The 26168-nt window shown below is 41.5% G+C and overlaps 1 protein-coding gene across 2 annotated transcripts in view; it reads right to left on the minus strand.

Annotated features, from left to right (window-relative positions):
• Positions 1-26168, minus strand: part of Fras1 (Fraser extracellular matrix complex subunit 1) — a 426519-nt gene that overhangs the window by 57526 nt on the left and 342825 nt on the right. For both annotated transcript variants that reach the window (XM_048784792.1, XM_048784791.1), the window contains 11 exons: positions 25520-25710; positions 24362-24515; positions 22554-22817; positions 20569-20757; positions 18969-19088; positions 18505-18684; positions 7093-7217; positions 6663-6803; positions 4748-4975; positions 2787-2900; positions 542-692 (listed from right to left, as the gene is read on the minus strand). In XM_048784792.1, coding sequence (XP_048640749.1) covers positions 542-692; positions 2787-2900; positions 4748-4975; positions 6663-6803; positions 7093-7217; positions 18505-18684; positions 18969-19088; positions 20569-20757; positions 22554-22817; positions 24362-24515; positions 25520-25710 — 1857 coding nt within the window. The remainder of the gene's footprint in view (positions 1-541; positions 693-2786; positions 2901-4747; positions 4976-6662; positions 6804-7092; positions 7218-18504; positions 18685-18968; positions 19089-20568; positions 20758-22553; positions 22818-24361; positions 24516-25519; positions 25711-26168) is intronic.

The raw sequence follows: 26168 nt of genomic DNA on the forward strand, positions 1-26168 counted from the left end.
TTTCTCAACTAAAAATTTAGTTAAAAAAAAAAATAACAACAGAAGCTGGTTGCGGTGGTGTGTGCCTCTAGTCCCAGTTACTCAGGAGGCCAAGGAGGGACAAATGCTTGAACACAGAGGTCTGAAGCCAGCCTGGGCAACATAGTGAATCACCATCTCAAAACAAAAGAATAAAAACAAAAGCAACCACTATAGTTCTTAGAGAATAAAAAATAAGTCACACAGGACCATAGATCTCTCATAAACTCTGGTTATTGTTTGTTTTTTTAAAAAAACAACAGTGACACCATATCCTTCCCAGAAAACCTGGCCAAAACCTAAAGGGAGGACATGGTAAAGATGACTGATTGTTTGCCATAGTTTAATAGGGGGAAAAAGGAGCAGTAAAGTTGACAAGGTGGATGCTAGACACTGAAAGATCTACTTGTTTGCAAACAGGTTTCTTGAGCATTAGTAGCTGCAAGTGGCTATGAGAAAGAACAGGCAGATACAGAGAGTGGCATTTGAAGATTTCCCATTTCTCAGTTCCCGGGGTCCCCACCCTGGGTGAAGGTGGAAGCAGCCCTGCCGGGTTGCAGCTTGTTCTCCACGTGGCCGTGCTTGGGGCCGGTTGTTATCTCATAGACAAGCTGGGAGTCCTCCGTGTCTGGGTCCATGGTCAGCAGTTCTTTCTTAGTGATCAGGTTGGTTGCCTGGAATAGAAACCCATTAAATTTAATTCCTGAAGTGGGAATTGAAGCAGGAACGAGACCCTCTGACTCAGATTTAATTCAGTTCAACGTGATTTACTGAGCGCATTTACCACCTGGAAAATTCTGTCAGGACAGAGGATGCTATGAGGATAGAATCCATCCCAGCCTCTGTCCTTGAGGTATTCACTTTATTGGGAAAGAGAGGCTCAGGAGCAAGGTCAATATGGCAAGAGCTATAATGGAGATATAAAAAGAATGCTATAGACTTTTTGGGAGAGGGAGAGATTAATTCCACCGAAAGTGAGCAAAGAGGGATTTGAGGCAGTGAGATTTGAGTTTGGCTTTGAAAAGAAGTTGGAACTTTAAAAGAACCACACAACGCAGAGAAGATGGCTATTTTAAATCTTACAGGAACCAAATGCATTGTTTGAAATTGAATAGGATAAATGCACCAGACCCTCTCCGCTGACCCCCGCAACATACCCAATATACTGGCTAAACTTGACTCATTTATTCAACAAATATTTAGTGAGAGTAAATGTCTGAGGAAAGAAAGAGGGTGACCAACAGTATTAAATGTCAATAGGTTCAGTAAGATAAGGGCAGATAATTGGCTTTTGAATTTAGCAAAATAGAGGTCACTGGTGTAGGGTACGAGTGGGCGGTGGAAACCAAACTGTGAATGAGAGGAACAGAATCATTGTGAATATTGAGGGGGAATATTGAGTCAGATAGGGCATAAGAGGAATCTGCACTAATGCTGTTCATTTTTAGAAACTGAAACAGTTCAGTAGGAAGCTCCTGAACAACAGTTACACCCAGGACAACTAATTAGCTCCATGGAGAGGAAAAACCAGCCGCAGCCTCGAGGGAATACCACGCACCCAAGTAAGAAATCAGTTCTGAGCTAAGATGAAGAAACACATATGTGTTTGGGTGCAGATGTGGATTTAGTGTGTAACATGTTACCAGGGGCAGATTGTGGCATATACCTTAAAATGACCACGTTGAGAGAAAGAAATTTATAAAATAGAATTCCTCTATTACAAAAAAACACCAACTTCTTTCTCATTTTTGGCAGGTATTAAGTTTTCCAAAGTCCACTCTCCCTCTCTGCAGTTAAGAAAGTTGGAACTGAGCACCTGCCTGCTAGGCTAGAGACGTTCTTCCCAGCCCGCCATGAAACGCGTGGGGCCGAGTGGCCAATTTCTTGACACTAGAAAATGAGCACAAGTGACGTGTTCAATTTCTGTATCACTTGCAGAATGATACAGAAAAGGATACCTAAAGGATGATGCTTAAAATGAAGTGCCTTTTCCTGGACTTCTCCCTCTTTTTCTTTTCCTCACACTGGAATGTGGATGAATTTCTGAAAAAAAATGTGGCTATGGAGTCAACAGCAACCCCCCAGTAATGGTGGAATAATAAGATGGAAGGAGTCCACATCTCTAACTGGTCAGGCAGAACTCCAGACTGAACTCATATTTCCACCCTGTATGTGAAAACAAGCAAAAGTTTCCACTTTGTTGACCTAGTACATTTCGGGGGTGTTTTTATATTAAACTATACATAACCCCTTTTTTCATATTCTGTCCACCATAATATATATTATTTATTTATTTGTATTAACATATTTTACTTATACAGAATAATGGGGTTCATCATGACATAATCACCCAGGCACATAATATACTTCAATCATACCCATCCCCCATTACCCTCCATTCCATCCCTTCCCACCTCCTCCTGATCCCCTCCTCCTCTCTAATAGTGTCCCTGTTGCTTTCATGTCATCTTTTTTTTCCCTAGATTCCACTTTTGAAGTAAAACCTGTGACACTTGTCTTTCTGAGTAAGACTTATTTTGCCTAATATCATATCTCCAGTTCCATCCATTTTTCTACAAATATTTATTCTTCTTTATAGCTGAATAATACTCCATTGTTAAACTATATTCAATCTCAACCAATCCTGCACAATCTTAGCTCATAAGGAATCCTAACCAAGTTCACAGAGCTTGCCAATCTTAGGAAAATCAGCTCACTGAGGGAGTCAAAATCATGAGTTGAACTGGAGTAGATGGGACAGGCCTTACCTTGCCATCCATATACTCCAGCCACTGGAGCCCCAGGTTGGTGACTATCCTAGGGGTGCCATCATCCACTGGGAGGATGTCCACTCGGAACTGCTGAGGTGCTGCTGTCATGATCTGCAGGGGCAGAAAGGAAACTCAACATCCACAGCTGTTCGTGGTGCTGGGGGTGGACGGGGCCTCCTACACACTAGGCATGCACTCCACCTCTGGGCCACACCCCAGCCCCTGCGCCATCTTTATTTGAAATCAACATTGTCCCAGGATAAAATAATTTAGAGTATTTTCCTTCCAATGACCTTCTTAACACTTTCATCAGGCCTGACAAAAATGATCTTTAAAATGTTAATGTCGACATCTCCAGGTGGGATTGTCAGACATGAAAAGAGGATTCCATGGGAAAACATTTTCTTTTTTTCCCTTTCCTCTTCTAGGTTTTTGTTCTTGTTCTTGTTTGCTTGTTTGTTTTGAAGGAAAGTAATTCTGAGGGTAAGGGACAGGGGAAAAAAATCAAGAATAAAAGCATTTATGGAAAGAGTAAACAGAAGTTTAGTTTACAGGTACGTGCACACACACACACACACACACACAAACACACACACGGCTGATCCAGCACCTCGCTGTCCCTGAGTGGCCAAATGGAACCTGAACAGCGGGATGCTGGCTTTTCAATTTCCTATAATAATCATTTCCTAAATATTTTTCCATTTTAAAATGACACAGTCCCTTGCAATACCTGCTGTAGCCTTTTCTGCTTATGAGAGGGGCAGCCCTCTTACTAAGACATCTGGAATCTTTGTTCTCTTTTGAAAGTCAAACTAACTGGGGAGCAGGGACAGTGGGAGAGAAGAAACACAGTGACAGCTGCCAGGCGGAGCTGCAGTGCAGGGAAATCCCAAGAGCCACCCACTGCACCGGTCAGCTGAGAATGACCTTCTGTTTGTCTGTGAAGGACACAGCAGAATCTTTCAGAAAAACAATGATCATCAGCAAGGGAGAGAAACTCTGCAGGACTGAGTCTAGATCCCCCCAATATCCTGGAGGTCCAGTAGGGAACAAGCAAGTTGCTCATTAAAACTGTTTTTTGCTGAGTCAGATATAGAGGCGTGGGGAGGAGAGACACCCCCAGCCCAGAGGGGCATTTACGGAGACCTGTTAAGGAATGAAGGATTGAGGAAATGGCAGGGAAGGTAGAGAAGGGAATCTTGAAGTTTCTTTTAGATACCTACGGGTCGGGAAGGATTCATTCTTTCAGGAAGGAGAATTTGGCAATTGCATAACCAAAAGAGAAAAAAAACCTCTTACTGATTACATAAGCTGGTCCTAAAACAATGGTGACAATGATGATTATGGCCAAGGATTATCTGATGGTTCCTATGTGCCAGGCATGGAACTAAGTGCTTTATGTACACCAAGAGGGTAGGTATCACCCCCACTTTACAGGCAGGGAAGCTGAGGCTTAGAAAGGTTCAATGATTTACAGACTCACACAGCTTGTAAATGACAGAGCACTCAAGTCAGTATCTTAAGAGCATGATTAAAACCCATGCTCTTATTCGCTGTTATTTTTCAAAGTTGAGGGTCTTAGTCCAAAAACAGAGAGAGAATCTAGAACCACAAGATATTATTGAAAAACCAGATGAAAGGAAAACTCAAGGAGTAAAGAGTGGGCAAAAAAGGAGAAACAACAGTATTAACAGCAATTATCTTTTTTATTAAATGTGCACTTTATGAGGATTACCTCCTTTGATCCTCAAACTATTTGAAGCTGGCAATTATTACTGTGCCTGTTTTACAGACGAAAAACCGAGGCTTGGAGAAAGAAGTTAAGTAATTTGCCCAAGGCCAGTATATTTCTGAGCTCACAGTCACAACTGCATGTTATGCCAGATAGAAAAACCCACGAGCTGCCCCACCTCGGGCATGTGTTGCCAGGCCTCTCCCTCATTACCTTTACCCCTCACCTCTTTTCCTCCTTCCTCAATGATAAAGAAGGGGTTCTTCCCATCAGAAACAGTGAAGGAGAAGAGGTCTTTGAGGGAGTTACTGCCGTCATGGCTGTAGCTGATCCGGTTCTGGTAGATGTCTTCCATGGTGAAGGTGGAGCTGAGGTGGAAATGCTGCCCCCTGGTGGTCCTCTCGATGGTGCCGTGGCGTGGTGGCTGCACAATGGTGAAGGTGACAGAGTCAGCCTGCCCAGGATGGAAGGGAAATTGACAAGAGAAAGCTGATGAGTGATTGGTGGCCAACAGGTGACCAGACGTAATAGAACCTAAAGATGTTTATCAAATAGGGCTGCATTTTATAATAGATACCAAAAACAAAGTGAAAGAGAGAAACCATCTGTTTTACACAATTGGACTTATATTCTGTGCCTTCAGTTATAAAACTAAAATATTTAATTTTTTTCTCTTCAGGTCATGGGGAGAAGCCTAAATTTTTAACTGCTACCAGGATGACAGGAACCAGACCTTTTAAACCATCCAGTTGCTTCCCACCTATTTTCCTCGTTTTTCCCAAACTTATCTATAGAATCCCATATGCATCATAACAGAAGTGAATCTCTCATCTCTAATTGCTGATTCTAAGGGGACCTATAGAAGGAAAAAGAGATGCCTAAAACCTTGCTCAGGAGTTTTTACCAACTTAGAGTAAAATGCAGAGGCTTGACCTGAGCCAACAAGGCCCTCTGTGACCTGGTTCAGAGTCCCTCCCTGGCCTTAGTCTTGCCTCCTCCTGTTCCTGGGTTTCAGCCTCTTGGTCTCTTGTAACCTTTGCTGCAATTCTCAGGATATAAGGGCATTTGACTGCAGCACTTTTGCATTTTGGGCTCCTCTACCTGGAGAGTGAATTTCCCCAGGTAACTGAATAGCTTGCTCTTTCTCTTAATGATATCCCTGCTCAAATATGACCTCCTCGGAGAGGCCTTCCCTGACCACTCTAATAGCACCGCCATTAATCTCTATCTCCTTTACTTCACCTTTTATGTTTTTCTTCATAACACTCATCATATCTGACAGGATCTATTCTTTCTTTACTATCTTTCCCCTCAACCAAAGGTTGCAAATTCCCGAAGCCTAGAATTTTATCTGTTCTGCTCACAGCTCTGCTGTTACCATCTAGAGCAGATCCTAGAGCCAACACGTAATAAATATTTGATCAAGAATGAATAAATGAATGAATGAGTGCACAGAGAAGGATACACATAATTCTGTATTATAGTCTTACTGTATTATGGTAAGTGTAATGTGTGCTTTCACACAAACTGAATTATGTCCGAAGGTTTTAATTATAAATATATTATAAATTATATAATTTATAATGATAAATAAAGGTTATAATTATAAATATATTATAAATTATAAATATATATTATAAATATAAACTGGAAGCATCATGAGAACAAGGGCTTAGTCTCCATATGCCCTGTTGGGTGTATGAAGCCTAATTTTTGAGGATGCTCAGATTGTGATACTCACTGCCATCAGAAAGGTCTGGATCAAGGGGCTGACATGGAGGCAAAGGTGCACAGGTACAGAAAGTCCCTGTTCATTTTAATAGGGAACAATAAAAATATCAGGTAAAATGCCTTCCACCTGATTTTCTATGAAACATAACAAAAAGCCAGCATGTTAAGAGGATTGCTACATGTAATCAGGGGAGAGAATGAATGTACTTAGGATTTCAGGAAGGGTTTAAAAATGGTTTGATCCTAAATGTATGAGTTCCCCTTTTCCAGAAGGCATGGTGTCCTCAGGTCCATGTTCCTGAGGTGCTTTCACCTCACCACTGAGCACCACCCTCAGGATGCAAAGCTACAGACCAAAGGTGGCCACCAGATCAGCCTCACTCAGCCAGAGCCTAGGGGAGCACTCTTACCTCTGTGTCTGCATCCACTGCCTTGAGCTCAAACTCCGTGATGGTCTTCCTCACGCCCTCTTGCACCCGCATCCCCCTGTTCTGTACCACAGGCAGCGAATCGTCCACAGGGTGAATGGTGATAAGGAAAGTCTGAGACACCTAGGATGGCAGAAAAGTGCAGGTGGGATACCTGTCTCCAGCACTACCCAATAAGAAGGCAGGTGCTCCCTGAGTTCCCTTTCACACCATTCCTGGCATGCCTGACCAGCCAGGATCCCACAAGTGAGTACTCTTGGAAAGAGGCCAGGGGGCTGTCCGAGGGTGCCTCTATTTGTTGGCTGAGAGCAGAGGAAATGGATGCCCTCATATTACTAGTCTCTGCCCATTCCATTCAAACACAGCAAGGAATCAATACCCACTCAAGGATGGAATCCAGAGCCTGGCTTACCTCATTGGTTCCATCAGACAGCACAAAGCTGAAGGCATCAGAATGCTTCTCCGTCTCACTAGAATGGACATATTGAACGTTTCGTGAAGTCAGGTCAGCCTGAGTAAAGGAACTAATCTGGATACCTGGTGAAAGGAGAAGAGAGAAACAGAAAGAATGTCAAAATGCTTCTAAGGCTAAGGAAAGGTCAGGCTCTCACAGGGAGAGAATGAGAGAAGTCCTTTGTATTTTTCCCTTAGCATTTATGTTCTGCCCTTGAAGACCTTGCATGAAGTGGTTTGTGAATTTTTTTCCCCTACAGCAGCATATGTTCTGTGGGAGACATGTTAACTTTATTATCGCAGCTTCTACTGTGTGCCAAGCCAACAGCAGGTGTGCCGTAAATGTTACTCTCCTTTCTCCTGGGGTTTAAGTACGCAGGTAAAGTCTGTGAAAGGCAGAGCCATTGCCTTATTTTCCAAACGCCTCTCTCTTCAGTTTTACAGTCCCCTATGACCTCACAGTCCTTTCTGGAAATCTGACCTAATTTTTAATATTGTGCGAGGGGTTAGCTTTGGAACACTGCAGCTATAAGGCTTGGCTACACTTAGCCTTGCTTCTGTGATTGGTGAGCCATTCCTGGTCTCCATAATTTCACTAGATATCTTTCAAGGTCCCTTTCAACTCCCAGGACTATGATCCTAGCTTCTCATCGACAATTTTAGCCAGTCAGGCAGTAAGGAAACTTTCTGCATGACTCTGGGCCTTGAATAATCATTCTATATCAAAGTGAAAATAGCCTAGAAAAAATAGTATCCTTTATTAACATGATATAGAAAACATCATGTAATTTTTTTGGTGGCATCATTTAAAAAAAATAAAACAATTTGAAATAATGAAAAGGTATTCCACTAACACACACCATCTATTTTTGAACGCCTAACAACATTTAGTAAATGAGCACAGAATCCTTGCTTCCATCTTGGGGAACACGACACACACTCTGTACCAGTTCTGATAGAAACAAAACATGTATTTTTTAGTCCCTTAGCATAATTTCTCTCTTTCTGATCCTGGGTATTGGAAAATTAATCCATTTAATCAAGTCTTTAGTTTAGCCCTGAAATTCATTTGCTGCTCCCTGAGATTTATTATTTTTCATTATTAAGCCTGGCAAAACCGGTCTGGCTTTTCTATGAAAAAACAGAGACTCTATTTGACTCTTATAAAGTTAAGTGTGACAAGCAGTATCTCTGCTTCACCTTAAAAAAAAAAAAAAACTCAAACCACACAGCTTACATTTGCATCTCTCTTTATCATCTGAAATTTGTCACCCAATACAATAGCCTTCTGAATATTGGGGCATTAATTTTCTGATGAGGCATTTTATATTTCTGTGCTTGCTATATCAGTTCTTGACAGGCAAGAAATGCAGCCCATTGTCTTATAGCTTTGTTTTGTGACTCTGGACAGAAATCCATACCATTTTTTAAAAATTTAATAACTTCAGAGTGACTGCACTGAGAAATTTAAATCTCTTCCCTCTGCTGTGAAACCATCCTCACAGTTCATGAGAAAATATTTATCTGGATTCTCACAATCAACTGGTCACCTATTCACTGTTCCCTTTACGAGAGTCCAAGACCAATTACAATGCTAAGTTTTTGCTTTTCTCTTGGGAAGAAAGCTCTGCGATCAATTCTTTTATATTTATTTATTTTAAAAACTTTTTTTATTGAAGTAAAATTGACTGCAATAAATTACACACATTTAGAGTGCACAATTTCATAAGCTTTGGCATTTCTGTGAAACCACTACCTCAATCAAGAGTGAATGTATCCATTGCTCCCCAAGTATCCAAGTGACACTTCGTAATCCTTCCACCCTTCCATTCTCCATCCCCAGTCCCATCCAAAAGCACTCAATGAATTGTTTCTGTCATGATAGATTCATTTGCATTTTCTCAACATTTTAATAAATAGAATCATATAATATGTACTATTTTGGATCTGCTTTCTCTCTCTTAGCATTATTATTTTGAGATCCAACAGGTATTAATAGTTTACTCTTTGCTATTGTTGAGTAGTATTCCACTGTGAGGATGTATCATAATTTGTTTATTCATTCACCTGTTGATGGGTATTTGTTTTTTTATTTTTTATTTTTTTTTCCAGTTTGGGGATATTGTATATAAAGCTGCTATGGTTATTTGTGTACAGTCTATGTATGGACCCAAGGTTTTGCTCTTGGGTAAATCTCTAGAAACGGACTGGCTGGAATATATGCTTCATTTAATTTATTTAACTTAATTAAGTACATGCTTAATTTTTTAGGAAATTGGTAAGTTGTTCTTCCAAAGTGGTAGAGCCATTTTACATTTTCACTAGTAGTTTGTGAGAGCCCTAGGCTTGGTCTTAGTGAGAATTTCCCAGTTCAAAGGCATTTTAGTGGGATTTTCCCAATTTAGTCAAGCACCCACCACAGACAGAACACTATTTCAGACTTGTTTATATATGTTGAATTTTATCTGTTAACAAATCTGGGAGGCTGAGTTAGGCATATTACTCCCATTTTTATAGATTATAACAGTAAATATAATTAAAGAGTTATGTGCCCTACTCAAGGTCACATGGCTAATAAGAGAGCAACCCTAGGGTTGAAACACAGGCAGTCTAATGCCAAAGCCTGTGTCTGCCGGGAGTGCTGTAAGAGCCATCCAGACAGGAGCTTCTTGGGTTTACCCTTTTTCTTTAGCTCTCTTTCAATATAGAAGTAATACATGTCTATTAAAGAAAATGTGAAAAACACAGAAAAGGAGGAAAGAAATAAAAATCAGTCTTACACCTATCACTGAAACATCACCATTATATATATGAATCATTCCTTCTAAAATACTTTATTGACTTCAGCCTCTTTCTTGTCTGAAATGCTGATTTGGACAGAGTTTAAAATTATTTAAATGATAACCATATTTACATGCCAGAGGGAAACAAGCTGATGTCGCACGCAGGCTTCAAGGGGGCAAGGATTCTTCTTGCTTCTTCACTGATGTTCTCCTAGAGCAGTGCCTGCCACATGTCAGGTGCTCAAACCATGTCTGGTGAATATATTTAGTACCTCTGCTATAATCTGTCTCTAGGAGGTTCTACTGAGCACAGATTTTCAATCCCTGTACACTTTTATTTTTTAAATTTTAGCCTTTGCTAATTGGGTATTGGAAGATGTCAGCTACTCACTTGCCAGCAAGATGGTGTTTTGAATAACATATTTCCCTCTGGCTGTCACAGCAAGTAGTTGTTTGAAATACTTGAAGGCTTTTAATCCCATTGAAGGTGTTTTCAGTCACCAACCTGCTGGCTAAACTATATCTGGCAGTATTACTGAGACCCACATTAACCCTGTCAGTTTTTCCAATTCCCCTGGAAGGCCTACACGTTAGAGAAGGCTCAGTCCAGGTCAGGGAAGTGGTGTGGGAATAAAGCATCTCCAGAGAAATTGCCTTCTTAACACGATGTCACGTGATGCCCCAGTGGCCTGCATTCAGCACAGCCGCAGGTGGCTCTGCATTTGCTGCCTGTGTCGTGTCTTAGTTCATGTTGTGGGAGACCCTCTTCTTTCCTGCTTCAGATTTTCTCTGAAGCCTCTTGTTATGGGTTGAATTGCAATTGCACCTTCTTATTATCCCAAATTCATATGCTGATGTCCCAACCCCCAGTGCCTCAGAAGGTGACCTTGTTTAAAAACAGGGTCATTATAGATATAATCAGATAAAATCAAGTCATGAGGGTGGGCCCTGATTCAACATTGATAGCACCATTAGAAAGGGAAATATGGACACAGATCCTTAAGGGGAGCATGAAGATGTCCACCTACTTGACAAGGAGAGATACCTGGAACACACACTTCCTTCATAGCCCTCACAACCAACCAACCCCACCCACACCTTGATCTCCAACTTCTGGCCTCCAAAACTGTGAGAAAATAACTTTTGTGGTTTAAGCTGTGCAGTTTAGCACTTTTTTAAAAACAGCATCCCTAGCTACCAATGCACCTCTCAGGGAAAGCCCAAACTAACAACAGGTGCATCCTATTTTGGTTGGTGTCAGAACACCTAAAGAAGGTGGAAAAAGAGCACACCTTTGGTAAAGCATCTCTGAGAAGTCTTTCCTGACAACTCCCACCCTCTCCAAGGTGGGAGACTTCCATGGTCCTCTGTCATGTTGTTGTCAAGCTACTGAGACACATTTACACATATTTGTTTACATGGCTCTTACTTCTAAAACATAGTTTGTTTTTTTCTTTTAGTTTTGTTTTTTTCTTTTAGTAACTACTCAATGAATGCTTGTTGAAGGGAGGAAGAGAGGGAATAAACTATTAACCAGCTTTTTTGTCATATGACTAAAATACTAGACATAAACAACATAAAGGAAGAAAGACTTGTTTTGGCTTAGGGTTTCAGAGTTTCAGCACATGGCCAGCACCGGCTGTATTGCTTTGGTCCTAAAGTGAGGCAGTACATAATGGTGGAAGGGCATGGTGGAGGAAAGCTGCTCTGCTCATGGCAGCCAGGAAACAGAGAAACTGGGGACAGGGCAAGGGTGGAAGGAGAGGCTGAGGATAAGAAATGTCCTTTTAGGGCATGTTTCCAATGACCTACTTCCTCCAACCATGTCTCACCACCTAGTTTCCATCACTTCCCAGTAGTCCATTCAGCTATCGATGGGTTAATCCATTGATGAGATCAGAGTCTTTATGATCCAAGCACTTTCCAAAAGCTCCGCCTCTGACCATTGCTGCATTGGGGACTAAGCCTTTAACACATGAGGCTTTGGGGGACACTTCAGATCCAAACCATGAAAGAAGCCTCTTCTAATATGATACAGTATCATGTATATAATTACATCTCAGCCTGGAATCAGAATCTCCTGGGGATGTGCTATGGTTTGCATATAGTGTGAGTGTGGCCCCAAATGTTTTGTGAGATGGAAACTTGGTCCCAATGTGGTGGTATTAACAAATGGTGCAAACTTTGAGAGATGGGACCAACTGGGAGGTCACTAGGTCATTGGGAGTACTATCTGGAGTGAATGAGAGGGTACTGTATGAGAGGGTTCCTGTAAAAATAGCAAGACTGGCCATTCCCCAGTTCTGGTTTCCTGTCTCACCATATAATCTCTCCCCCTCACACAAGCTGTTAACATTTTGCTGTCCACCATGTTGTCATAGCTATGAGAAACCTCACCAGAAGCTGAGCAGATGGGGATGTCTGATCTTGGGCTTTGAGTTTTCAAAACTGTGAGTTAAATAAACCTCTTTTCTTTATAAAATAAAAGATAATTGTCTCAAATATTTTGTCACATCAGCAGAACATAGACTAATCAATGGTGTTTAAGAAAGACATTCATGTACAACCCTCAGGAACTTTTTTATTTATGGGTCTGGGTGGAGCCTGAGTATCATTATTTTTAAACACATCCTCTGTGACTCTCATGTTCAGAAAAGACAGAGAACCACTAATATAAGAGAAAAGTTGAAAGAACAATCTTTGGTTTCTTTTGCTTTGGTTTCTCTCTTTCTTTTCTGCTCTACATGAGTCACACAGCTAAAGCAAGTCATATAACACAGAGCCTTATTTTATCATATTTTATTCTTTGACATCTCTAAAACTATAACAGTATAGCCACCTTGGAGATAGTAGATAAAATGGTAGATGATAACAAGACCATGTTTTGGAGCTTATTTGAACTGTGCAGTGATGTCTGAAGCCACGTAAATTCTACCATATTTTTAATGAGGGAAACTGAGTGGACATACTAATGAAAGAACTATTTATATCTAGTGAATAAAAATAATGCTTCACACCCCTAGTTAGCTACTAGTTGAGCGGAGCTCTCTATGCAATTTCACCATATATGAGGATATCAGGCACAAACGAACCTCCTTAAAAACATAAAACTAGCAAGAGGTGAGGAAGTGGAATGATCTAACCCTGCATGCACAATTGAAGAAGCTAAATCTACTGCAGCTCATACATCCCAGGAGGCAACCTGAACAGCAGGACAGACTGATTCACTGGGGTGGCCAAGCCAAGCCTATGACACTGTCCTGAGACCCCCACTTTGACCTCTCTCTAACTGTGCATTCAACGAGTAGAGCATTCTCTGTGGCCATGTGGCATCTCTCGTGATGCTGTCACTCCATTCTGAAATCTAGTTTATGTGATATTATGGTTTCTGGGCAAAATGCCCACTTCTCTGAGGACTTTCAGAAGGGAATTTAAAAGGCCAAGGGTCACATTCATGAATTGAGGTAGGGAAAGGGAAGAGATGCACGTTTGAAAGGTAATTCACTTTTTTTTTAGGAGCTTAATTTACCTCCTTCAAGAAGTGAAGATTTGGCAGCAAGTACAAAGCAGAAAGTGAAAACATTATGGGAAGCTCCCTCACATGCTCACGGTTAGAGAAAAACTTCCCCTGTGAGGTTTCACGACAGCCAGAGGCCCCAAGGACTTCGGACTCGAGGGCTCCTCCTTGGGTGCTCACTTTTATGGGAAAATCTTCTGGTGATTAGAAAACAAGTGACAAAAGGACTTTCCATTCATTGGGGGTAGAATCACTCATTTGAATGATTTTAAGACTGAAGAGCAAGATTGTCTCCTAAGGTGAACATATAACTCTCAAACTGTAGGAAAAATACACAGGTGTTCATTCAAAGTTCCCAGAAGGGCGGGGAATTTCATCTCTGAAACCTGATTCAGGTGTGAAACAGGCTGAGGAAGCTCAGCCTCATGAACAGCACTTTTCTTCTGTCAGCGTCTCAAGGAGAATCATGAAGACCTGTCTTTATGTCCTCTGTTGCCATGTTCCTGTGGTTCAGGAGTCAAACTGTCTTCCCTGCTAAGATGCCCTCATCTGAGGCTCAGGTTTGGCTGCCAGTGCCACGACAGAGGACAGGTTTCCAGGAGAGAAAACTATCTGGGACTACCTGACTTATTGATGCACTAAGGAGCCATCTGGCTACCCAGCAGCAGATGATTTTTTTCCTTGATGCTTAAGTGCCTTTAGGAATTTTGACAGATCATACAGGACTTTTCTTGGTCTGGCCAAGAAACCATTATGTCACTTCAGCCTTGGAAGAGGGTTTGTTGAACTGGCAAGGGAATTCCAGCAGGAGGTAGTCCTCTTTGAAGTATTTCAGAGAAGCAACTACTTAATTTTTCCTGCAGCACTTGGGATTGGACTGATATCAGTGAGGTATTGAGAGTTGTGGGGTCAACGTTTAATGCAACTGTGCTAATATCAACATTCTCTAGTGGGTATGAAATTAAAATTAAGACAAGGATTCAGATTTTGTATTATATGCCTCAGTCTACTGTTTTTCACTAATATCCCTATTAGCCATCTAGGCAGAACAGTTATTTGGTTCAGGATGTAACCTATTCATTGCAGGACATTTAGCATCCCGTCTCTGTCCTCTAGATGCTCGGTCAGCCACTGCTACCCCCACCCCCTCACCCATCTAAGTCACATCTATGATGCATGACAACTTGTATCACAGAGGGGATGACCACATGACCTATCCCTTGAGGACCAGTGCTGTGCAGGAGATTGCTATATTCCAATAGTCTTTCTCTTCTTCCTAAAACATATGGCTACTGAATTCAAGGTAAGCAATTGGCTGTCCAGTTAGAGGCTACATTTGTCAGCCACCTCTCAGCTTTGCACAGCTGTGGTCACACAAAAGTGATGTGTGTTCTTCCAGCAATGCTCCTAAAAGAGAAATGGATATGAGCTCTCCGGGCCTTTTCTCCTTTCCTGCTGGCAGGAGGGTGATAACTACAGTGGTCTCCTTGAGTCAGAGATGGAAGCCTGGTGTTGAGGATCACTAAGCCACCTCGGTGGGCCTCTGGTTTATTCTCTGAGAAAAAAATACATTTCCTGGCTAAGCCACTGCATTTTGAGGTCTCTTCCTTCCATCAGTTTAGCTTCTATCTTAGTTAATTCTAATCCTTATTCTAATTTCCCAAGAAAAACAAAGTCTCTGGGTTGAGGGGAGAAGGGAAACCCTGTTGTGAGGGTGCTGTTCCCCAACCTTGAAGGACAGCAAGAGTGGGGACTTGACTGCCAGGTTAGCCTCTCAGTGGTAGTAGGTCCACACTGTCTTTGCCACAGTTCAGATGCACATAGGGTTCCCTGCAGAGGTTCAGGGAAGAAAAGAGGACTTCTGTACCTTTTCTGTTTAAGGTGGACGATCAATTACAATCGGCTTGACAGCATGAGGATAAGTCCATTTCATAGTGAGGCATCAAGATGGAGTCTGCTCACACTGGTGCCTAATGCTATTCCAGCAGGCATATGGCTCCCAAATGGCTCAGCACCTGCTCTAAGGACACTGCCCTAGAGGCTGCTCTGATCATCTTAGAAAGAACAGGCCCCTCCCAACCTCAACTCCTGCTAGACCCATCCTTACCTAATAAGACACATGCTTTAAGCTCTAGCCTTCAGAGAGGCTGACAAGTAATCCACATGTACTTCCTCTAAAGGAAGATCTTTGACATTTAAAAGGATCATTTGCATGGAAACATTCTCACCTGGGGGAGAGAGGGAAGGATCAATGTGGGATTAGGATGAGGGAGGGGCAGGGATGCCCTGCCCTATTGGCAATGGGGAGGGGCCCCAGGAGTAAAAAGGAGGGGGCTGGATCCTTGTACCTGCTTAGAGTTACTAGAAAGAGGCAGATTAAGAAAACCTGGTCAGGACAGGAAAAGACATGGATTAGGAAGTTAAGCCTGTTGGGAAAGAGCAGGTGAAGGACTGTCCCAGGTAAATGGGACATCCTCCCATTCTTGGAGGGTACTGTCCCAGGAGAAGGGAACAGCATGATTACCTACTGATGTCTCCTGAAGCAGAACTGGCTTGATCTTGATAACCAGATTTTAAAGCCTAGTGAAGTCTGAGAGCTGTGAAAAAGAAAAGGGGAATTTGGAGTCCCACAGCTCCCAGTCCTCTTCACCAGCCCCGGGGTCAGAGGACAGTAAGGGCTGCAACTTACCAGCGGGTGGGCAACAGGGCAATGCCTTGCAAAGCCTTGAGGTTTTTAAAGTGCTGTGCAGTATGCATGCAGTTGCTTAGCACAACAGCCAAGAGTCTGCCCTTTCATCTTTGGAGAGATACAATCAGCAACCTGACAGAATTCTGGCAGACGCAATTAACTCATGAATTAGTTATCAAATATCTCATGCAGCTAAGGTCTTGAGGGTGCTGATCTGCATACTTTCCCAGGAACTTGGGGACAAAAGGGAAGGCCACCTGCTTTAATTTGCATTAGGGACTTTAGCCAATCTGTCCATTCCCTTCCATGCCCTCCTACCCTATACATCCAACACCTCCTCCTCCACCATCACCCTGGACCCAGAGAAGTCTCTACCCTCACCTCCTCTGCCAGATCACCCTCTACCTTTCGCAGCTCATTCCTCACCACTCCCTGCTGCAGCCATACTGATCTTCTTACTATCTCTGCCTGGATGATTCTTACTCCAGATATTTACACTTGCTGATTCCCTCTGACTGGTATGCTCTTTTATATTCCTCAGAGTGCCTGGCTCCCTCCCTCTCTTCAGATCTCCACTCAAGTGTCCTCTGATTATGAGGGAGGACTTGCCTCATCCCCTTCTTCCTGTGCACCCTGGGAACACCCTTGTCCCTAACACTCATCGACACCTGTTATACAATATATTTGTTTGCTTGTTTGTTTACTGTCTGAGTCTCCACATTGAAATGAGTACTATAAGGGCAAGTATTTGCCCTGTTTTGATATTTTCCTGGTTGTATGAAGAATCTGTTAACTCAAAAGCCAAAGAAAAATAATGAAAATCTAAATCTCTAGCAAGTTGTCATGGTTTCTATATTCTAAGAAATAAAGACAATTCTATCTTCAGATTGTTTACTCAGCAAATATCTCTTGTCCCTCACATTTATTCAGCTGCCAAGCCATACAGGGTCTCCCCTGAAACTCCTTCCTTCCTTCTTCCCTCCTTCAATCAGTGAATGCCTACTGACTACTCACTTCTTAGGTCCCAGGTTGTTTCTCTTTGCTCTTCTCACTACTGCCCCTCCAGGTGAAGCCTCACGACTTTCTCCCTGGCCCAGTATAGAAACTTCCTAACACTCTCACTGCCTCTGTGCCCTCTCCTGCAGTTCATCCTGCTGGATGCTGCCTGATGAACTTCACTCCCTTCCCTGCTCAAAATTCTACAGTTGCTCACTATTTCCTATTGCCTCAAGGAGAGACTACTCCTCCCAATTCTGATGGCCTGCCATAAAATCTCAATCTACTCATGAGTCCTGTCTTCTACTATTTCAGAATATATGCTTCAGCCAAACTGGCCCACTCATTCTTTTTTGAATTTGCTTCCAACACTGAAAACAACACAAATCCTCTCTGCCCAAACTCTATCTTCTAATGCATTCTTAAATGCCACCCTAGTGCACTTTCTTACCCAATGTAGACACTCTCATTTGTGAACTTCTACAACTCTATGTTTATACTTTCTCTAAACATCTGTAGCCTTCCCTGAGTTGTACTTATCTGCAGAAGTTCCTTATCTTACCCAATAGAGAACTCTGGAGAGCAAGGATTGTAGCTCATTCATCTTACTTTCCTGAGTCACAGCTAAACTAGAATCTTGCTTAGTATACATGCTCAGTCACTATTTGCTGAACTGAATTTATTTTTTAAAATTTTTTTAATTTTTAATTTTATTTATTTATTTTTTGGTGCTGGGGATTATCCAGGTCTTGAGCACACTAAATGTGCACTCTACCACCTACCACTCCAGTCTCTGAATTGAAATATTTATTTTTATTTTTATTTTTTTTTAGTTGTAGACAGGCACAATATCTTTGTTTTATTATTTATTTATTTTTATGTGGTGCTGAGGATGGAACCCAGTGCTTCATGCATGCGAGGCAGGTGCTCAACCACTGAGCTACAACCCCAGGCCTCTGAATTGAAATCTGAAGTACAGAATGTTGCACCATGCCAGGTGCTCAGGGGAATGTAGATGAATAGCATGCGGTGTTTAATTTATAGGAATTGACTAATTATGGAGATAAGATTGCCAACATAAAATTGAAATTTTATGTGTGTGGTGCCAAGGATCAAACCCAGGTCCTCATGTATGTTAAACATGTATGTTCATACCCTTGACCCCAAATTAAAATTTTTTATTCACTTTCACCAAGTAATTATTGAGTACCTACTATATATTACATATAATACAATACAAATACAGAATGGTCAAAATTAGTGAGGCAGAAACCAAAAACAAATTAAGGAAGATTCTAGGTGTACATGTGCACCTGATTTAGCTATCTCCGACACTTCTTAAAAATCTAACTTTTGGTTGGATGAAGCAAGAGATGATAGACATACCCGGGGATGCTGCATGTTCCAAATGGCCCAGCTGGGGCTGCCTAGTGATTCTGTAGATCAATTCTGCAGGCTCACTGTCCTGGTCAGTGGCTGAGAGCTGGAGAGTGGTGATTTTCTTCACTGAGTTTTCATCCAAGACCAGCCCTTTATTGTTTGTGATCACTGGTGGGGATTTGTCCTCTGAAAGTATCAGAGATAATGATTCAGAGTGAGATCTTTTCAGCCTCCTTTCTTCAGTTCTAGGCCTGCTAGCCAGGGTTAGGATCAAAGAGATCCTCAAGCCAGTCCCCCAGGGACCTCACAAGGGGGCCAAAGCTAGGCAACCATACAGGTGGTATGATTTTCAACTTTTATGTTGGCTAGGTGAAGGGAAGAATTCAAGATTCAAGGTGACCACAGTGTAAACTACATAACTTCAGAACTGCCGAAGCATTTTTACATTAGAAAACCTCACACCCCCTTACCTAAAATACTGATGGAAAATGACTGGTCAGTCAATTTGTTGCCTTCTCCATCAACCACATCAAATTTAAAAGCAAAGCTCCCACCAGGTTCTCCTGTTCCATGACTGAATTCTATCTGCCCTATAAAAAGGAAAAAAAAATCAAGATTTGTTATTAATGTTTTCTGCCCTTATTTCTGGAGCAAGAGGGGACTTCAATTGGTATTCACACCAATGAGTCACTTTGATATTACCTTTGACATTTGGTATTCACACCAATGAATCACTTTGATACCACCTTTGACATTTTAATCTAAAGTTTTCATTTCCTCCATTTGCCCTCCCACCATGGATTTGCTCACACCCAAAGACATCCTCATAATAAATTCACTTCAAGTGACATTTCTTATGGCTGAAGCTTGGCTTTTTAAAAAGACATTTCTATGGTTAAGGCCTAGCCTCTAAGGAGGTCTCACGACAGAACTGCCCGTGTGCAAAATGTGCACCAACCACACCCACATCACTTGGAGTGGCCCTGCTATTTATCCCGATCTCAAGGCAAAAGGATGCTGCAGCCCCTTTCTCAGCATTCTTCACTCTTCACTGCCCCACACATGCAGTGATGTGGACTCTAACCAGCAGAAAATAGAGAAGCACACAAATAAACTCCACACAGAGCTCAAAAGGATCCGAAGGGAGAACTATAAGGCATTGCATTTTTGTTAACCCACAGCATCATTTATATGTACCCATCAATGTAACTAAACCTTTGAGAAGAGGTGTCCTATCTCATTTTTTACCAGGAGACACAGAAGCATGGGATAATTAGGGAATTCCTATCCTTTGTCTATTCCTTCCCCTTCACTGAAGCTCAAACAGATCTGATGAGAATTCAGGTACTATCAATTTCAGGTATTTGTGCCTGGGTGGGACCCTTGTTTCTGCTCTTCAGGGGCACATTTCTACCTCTAAAAGGAACTGCACATCATCACATGACTTTGGACAATTTCCCCCCCCAAGACTAACTTTTTTCCCTTTTACATCCCCTGAAAGCACTGTACAGTAACTACGTAGCATTTAACATTTATGCCTTCACATTACATCAGCATTTCCTGAAGGAGGGATGAGCCGTGTAATTTCCTCCAGGCAGTTCCGATTTATGCCCTTCTATTTTGCTTAGTTCATTAACTTGTGCTCTTTGGGGAGCTGAAAAGAGATATAAATTGCTCACCTAAGGAAGGCATAATTTTCACCTTAATCCATCCCAACTCACTTCTTTTTTCTTTTCCTCTCTCACACACACTTTTTAGCATCATAACAAGTCAAAATGACTTTTTTCTCCTCCATAATTGCTTTCAGTTTAATTAATGTTATGTCAAAGCATGCACATTTTTTTGCCAAGAAAGATAACTCTTCTTCTTCCTCTTCTTTCTCTTTTTTTCTTTTGACAACAACAACAACAACAAAATGGAGACCAAGAGAAAAAAAGAAGCTGTAACTCAGCTTTTATTCAAAACAATGCAGGCATGGTTTACTGCCACAGGCTACCAGGCTTTAACTCCCACTTTCCTATTGTGGGTGGAGTTCAGGGAAGCCTGGGTAGGCAGAGAGAACTGGCTGACCTTGGTTAACGTCTGCCTGGGTGAAACTTCGGATGGGACCTTTCACAGAGACTTGCTCCAGGCTGTCATGCTTAACCTTCTGCAGGCGCCCTGCACCGGGATCTTCCTTCATGATGTACATAACCTGACGGTCATCTGAGTCAGTGTCTGTCACTTTCAGGTGCTGTTCTGTGATGCGGACTACAGATCCTGAAAATGAATGGAAAAGAGGAGGTCATTCTCTATCGTTTCCTTCAAATGGCATGTCAAATGATTTCAGGAGACTAGAGGCTAAATTATCATACATTTTTGGAGGCCTCTGCACCAGGTACTTCCCCTTCTCAGTTTCCAAATTAATAATTTAATCACCCTAAATTAAATAGTCTCTTGAACTTAGATCTGAGCTCCTTTGCTCTTCTTATCTATTTTTACTTTCCGGAGACTCATTCTACCCAATGGCCAATCAGTTAGTACCTGGATCTATGTAATAACTCCTAGTTCTGTGATGCAAATAACCTTTAGATCTATGATGAAATCTGCTTGGATTTAATTGAGTTACTGTTTTGAGGGAAAAAAAAAACAGCTTCACATGAACTCATAAACATATCTGAGATGTTGTTGTCTCAGATGGAATTGTCAAAATCAGTGCTTCTGAATAAGAGGATAAACTGAGTATCAGGAGCCAGGTGACCTGCTGCACAGGTATCAGGGCTGGAGGCAAAGCACTCCCTACTGGAAAACACTTCTTCTCAAGGTCTTGCCCTTTTGCTTCCCTGTTCTGCCATTTTCTTATGTTTAAAATAGTAAATTCTAGAAAAGTAGACATTCGTCATTCATGTGTCATGATTCCTGGAGTTTGGAGCTGCAGTGCACCATAAGCCCTGAACATTGCTAATGATCTTACTGGATGACACCTTCAATGCCCAGCCCTGACCACTTTACTCAGACCATCTCTCAGAAAGGAACCTTGAGGGATGAGGTACTATCTTCCTCTGGAGCAAAGGTCAGACTTTCTTGCTATGATGTGGAAAGTTCTCCAAGCTCAAAGTTCCTCTCCAGTAATATACCACACTGCAAGTGAAGGCATCCATGTGGGCCATCTGCATCACCCCCATGGGACTTGAAGGGTAGGGGAATCCAGTGCAAACCTGCTGACATCCATGCTGCCTGTGGTACTGTGAGGGACAAAGTACTTTGTTTCTGATAGAGGAATCTCGTGTCTTCTACCAGCATCCATGAAACAGTAATTGGCTAGCTTGTAAAAAGGGTAAAGTTGAATCCTAGACTTGATACGCAGGACTTCTGGCAGTGCTCAAAGTTTTAAATACTATCATACCATATGTTTTTCAACATAAGCTACATGTGAAACTAAGAATAGACAATAAAATCCTAGCATGATGCAGAAAGGCTAGAAAAAGGCTCACTCCCTCATTACTTAACTCCCTACTGCAGAGTCCAAGACTAATAATAGTTGCAGGTCCTTCAGTGTTGCTAACACATGGCAAAACTGTGAAAGTTAGATACTAGAAATCATATTGAATAATTCTCTATTATTTGCATAGTCCATTTTAATACATGATCCCTCCTCCCCCAAACTATCCCTCCATGACTTTTTTAAAAAAGTAAGCATTTTGAAATTTTGCTAGATATCTTTTGCTATTGCTTTCCATGGGGTTGGCTGAACAGAAGTAACACTACAGGAAACCTGGGCCTGGGAATAGTTGGATAAATTAAGATTTTTTGAGGACACTGAAAATACTATATAAATTCTTTGCAAATTTTCCTTAAGTTTACACAGACATCTGGTCCAAGGAATTTCAGAGGCTCACATCTATCATACATAATTCTCAATATCCCTTAAACAACAGTTCTCCAAAATCCTAGTCTCCCCAAGTATTGAATAGCTAGTTTCAGATCCACCAACATGAAAAGAGGTACTGGACACTGGCCAAAAAAGAAATGAGGATAGAAGAAGCAAGGCCATCTCTCCTCTTCTTCTGTGGTACCTGCTGAGAGCTGTAGGCCTCGGTTCACAGCCAATCGGGGAGTATCACTTGTGGGCAGTTCTATGTAGACCTCCATCCTCCCTGTGTCCACATGGAGGCCATCAGTGAGCGAGAAACGGAACTCATCCACTGCTATACCAGAGTTACTAGGCATGTACCCAATCAGCCCAGCCAGGACATCCTGGTAGGTGAAGGAGGAACCATGGGCTAAAACTGTCCCATTCTCTAGAGGCTCAGAAGCAATAAGTCTCCGGAGTAGATGACCTGAGGAAGGAAATTTTTAAAAAAGACAAAGAAGCAATGGTTGAATATATATGGTACCCAGCTGGGCATGGTGGTATGTGCCTCTAATCCCAGCAGCTCAGGAGGCTGAGGCAGGGGATTGCGAATTCAAAGTCAGCAAAATCGAGGCACTAAGCAACTCAGTGAGATCCTGTCTCTAAATAAAATACAAAAAATAGGACCCAGGATGTGACTCAATGGTTCAGGGGCCTTAAGTTCAATTCCCAGTACGAAGGAAGGAAGGAAGGAAGGAAGGAAGGATATCTATGGCACCAAAACATTTTCCACTTATGCCAACCAGTATGAGCCTAGATACAATACCAGGCCCCTCAGGCACTCTTGGTGGCAACAATTTAGCATTTTACAAGTAAGCATGGGTTAACCTCTGGCCTCATCTATAAAGACAAAGTTGCTCTTTTTCTGGTTTAAAAAAATCTCTTAAAGAGACACAAATGGATGGTGCAATATAGCAGCTTAGGAATCACATCTCCCTCCTGAATTCAAACTCACGTCATTATCTAAATTTTATTTTTCCCTTCTGCAAAGTGAAAATAGCAGTCTTCACTCTATCTTTCTACTAGGGCATGTGGAATGGGAGATGGGAATATGTTTTAAATTCCTCTTAAATTCATAAAGACACTAAGCATCTTTATATTGAGGCTTATTTTTCTGTTTTCAAGGGTCATGTACCCCAAAGGGACAGTTAAAGTGCTTTATTAGTGAAAGTGACAGTGAATGAAAGCAAGCTAAAATGCAAAGGCCAACCGCCTCTTCTGTTAACCTCCCATCAATAGCAACAATTTCATCTTTGAAAGGCCAGTAGGTGTTACATAGATTGAGACACACCACTCTGGCTCCAGATCTTTAGCTAACACCTGGGTGATGGAGCTCAGAAATAGGTGAGTAGAAGATCCCCACAGTACTTTCTCCACCTAGTTAAAATCAGGAAAAGTGCTCTCTCTGGAAAGGGAAGAAGCTCATAGAGAAATCTAGCATGCTAAGAAGCTGCCAGAGATGGCTTGAGATTATCTACCCGTGCCTGCTCTGAAAGAGGAGATGCAAATGTTGAAAGCTCTTCTGCTTGAAGTTACACAGGAAAGCAAGAAAATAGCTGAAATTAAATGTCAGAGATACCAATTACCTAGGATTCAGGCTTTTTAAACAATCAACGTCTATCCTGACTCCAAAGAATATTAGTTAGCTGTGAATCTGATTATACTTTATGCAAATAATGGACTATATATAGGAAAGGCAAAAAAATAACCACCTGAAATCTATGTGCTTGTTTTAATAACCCATCAGGCACCTCAATTAAGAAGCTTTCTAGGGCTGGGGATGTGGCTCAAGCGGTAGCGCGCTCGCCTGGCATGCGTGAGGCCCGGGTTCGATCCTCAGCACCACATACAAACAAAGATGTTGTCCGCCAAATACTAAAAAATAAATATTAAAAAAAAAATTCTCTCTCACTCTCTCTCTTTAAAAAAAAAAAAAAAAAAAGAAGCTTTCTACAGCAGTTTGTGTCCTACCGTGGTCAGGCTTTTTTGTCAATACAAAAATCAGCTCATTATCTGGGGTGTCCAGGTCTTGCAGGCTCAGAGAAGAATTGCTTATCACCACTCCAGAGCTCAGCCGTACTCCAAGGGGCCACAAGGTCATCCTGGGAGGCTCATCGTTCTTCCTCTGATTAAAGCATAAAATATTCAGTCTCACACAGACATTGGTTTCAGAAGAAAGAAAAAGCACATTATTCAGAGAAAGTATCACTGTTGCAGAAACTTTCACTATTAAAATAGCATTTAAAGTTTTACCATCTTCACCTCCTAATCAAAATGATTAGTTTGAAGAGACAAAAGAGAAAGCCACGTAAACAACATGTCCCTTCGAAAAGAAGCATTCTACAAAAAAACTTCCAAAATATTTCCCATAGTTATAATAAGCATTTCTTCTAGATCAAAACTATGGTCATATGTTTTGAGAAGTGCAAATATATTTGGGGGATCAAGAGATTTACTATTCAAATCATTACTATTTGAACTCAGAATCATGTTTAAAAACTCTAAGCACATCACAGTAGCCATAGAAAGACACCATACTTGACTGTGACTTTCTCATGCTATTTCTCAACCCCCATCCACTACTGTCCCTTAAGATTCTAAAGGTGTCATTCGGTTTATATTCCCAAGGCACAGGGTAATCCATTCAGATTTATCTTTTCTCTCTGTTCCTGGGGTGGTAGGACAAGACTGTAGTTGCTCAAATGAAAACATGAATACAGAATCCAGGATCATGTTTCTTTGATGTTGCAATGGAATGAATAAATGCATTAAAATATAAGAAAAGGCAAGTGTTCATGCAGAATCAAACACATATGAAGGCCTATATTTCATAGAAAATGAGGCATATGTTGGTTTTCATCTAAAGTGGAACTGACAAGGCTTCTCTGACTCTCACAAACTGTTTTCACACAGGACGAATAAATTTTATCCTGAAATAGAAATTCAGATTTCCAACTCAGACCTTCCGTAAATGCCAACCTTAATTCCATAAGCTCGCTGAAGGTCAGGGTTATGTTTTAAAATTCAAAGTCAAATCCAATCTTTAGCTTTTGAGTTCATCAAAAGAAATCTAGTGGTAAGATACTGGGTGGACAAAGCCTCGACTTTTCCAAGTTCCGAAGTCGTTACCTCAATGGTGATGTTGATGCTGTGAATTTCCGAGCGACTGGCTCCATCACTCACATAAAAACTAAAAATGTCATGTGTTGGCTCGATGCTTTCATGGACACTCTGAAAGTAGTAAATGTAGTTTTCTAGGACATCTTGAATAGGGAATGATGCCTCTAGGTCACTGGTAGCTCCAGGGCCAAAACGATCACCTGCATCAACATCAAGAGAAGACTTTCACCTTGACTCATTGATTGCTGCTTACTAGACTCAACTAGAAAATGAGACGTTCTTTTCAACACAAGATGAAAACATGCTTGAGGACAAAGCTAGGAGAGTGGGCAAACACAAGACCAGCAATTAGAAGGCTTGGGATGATTCCAGTTTCTCTGTTTCTCATCTATAAATGGATATACCTGCCCCGCTGACTCCACAGGTAACCAAATGAGATGATATATGTGAAAGCACTCAAGAGTGTTTTCATTTTATATAGCACAGAATCAGTGGTCATTTTATTAGGAATCTTTCATGCGTCTTATATAACAATATAATAGCCAAGGTTCTACCTTAAACTCTAGCCCATTTCAAAACCACTCTATCTGGTTTATCCTGCAAGAAGAACATATTCTCTCTCTCTCTCTCTCTCTCTCTCTCTCTATATATATATATA

Source organism: Marmota marmota, unplaced genomic scaffold (genome assembly GCF_001458135.2).
Source record: "Marmota marmota marmota unplaced genomic scaffold, marMar, whole genome shotgun sequence".
Classification (NCBI taxonomy): Eukaryota; Metazoa; Chordata; class Mammalia; order Rodentia; family Sciuridae; genus Marmota; species Marmota marmota.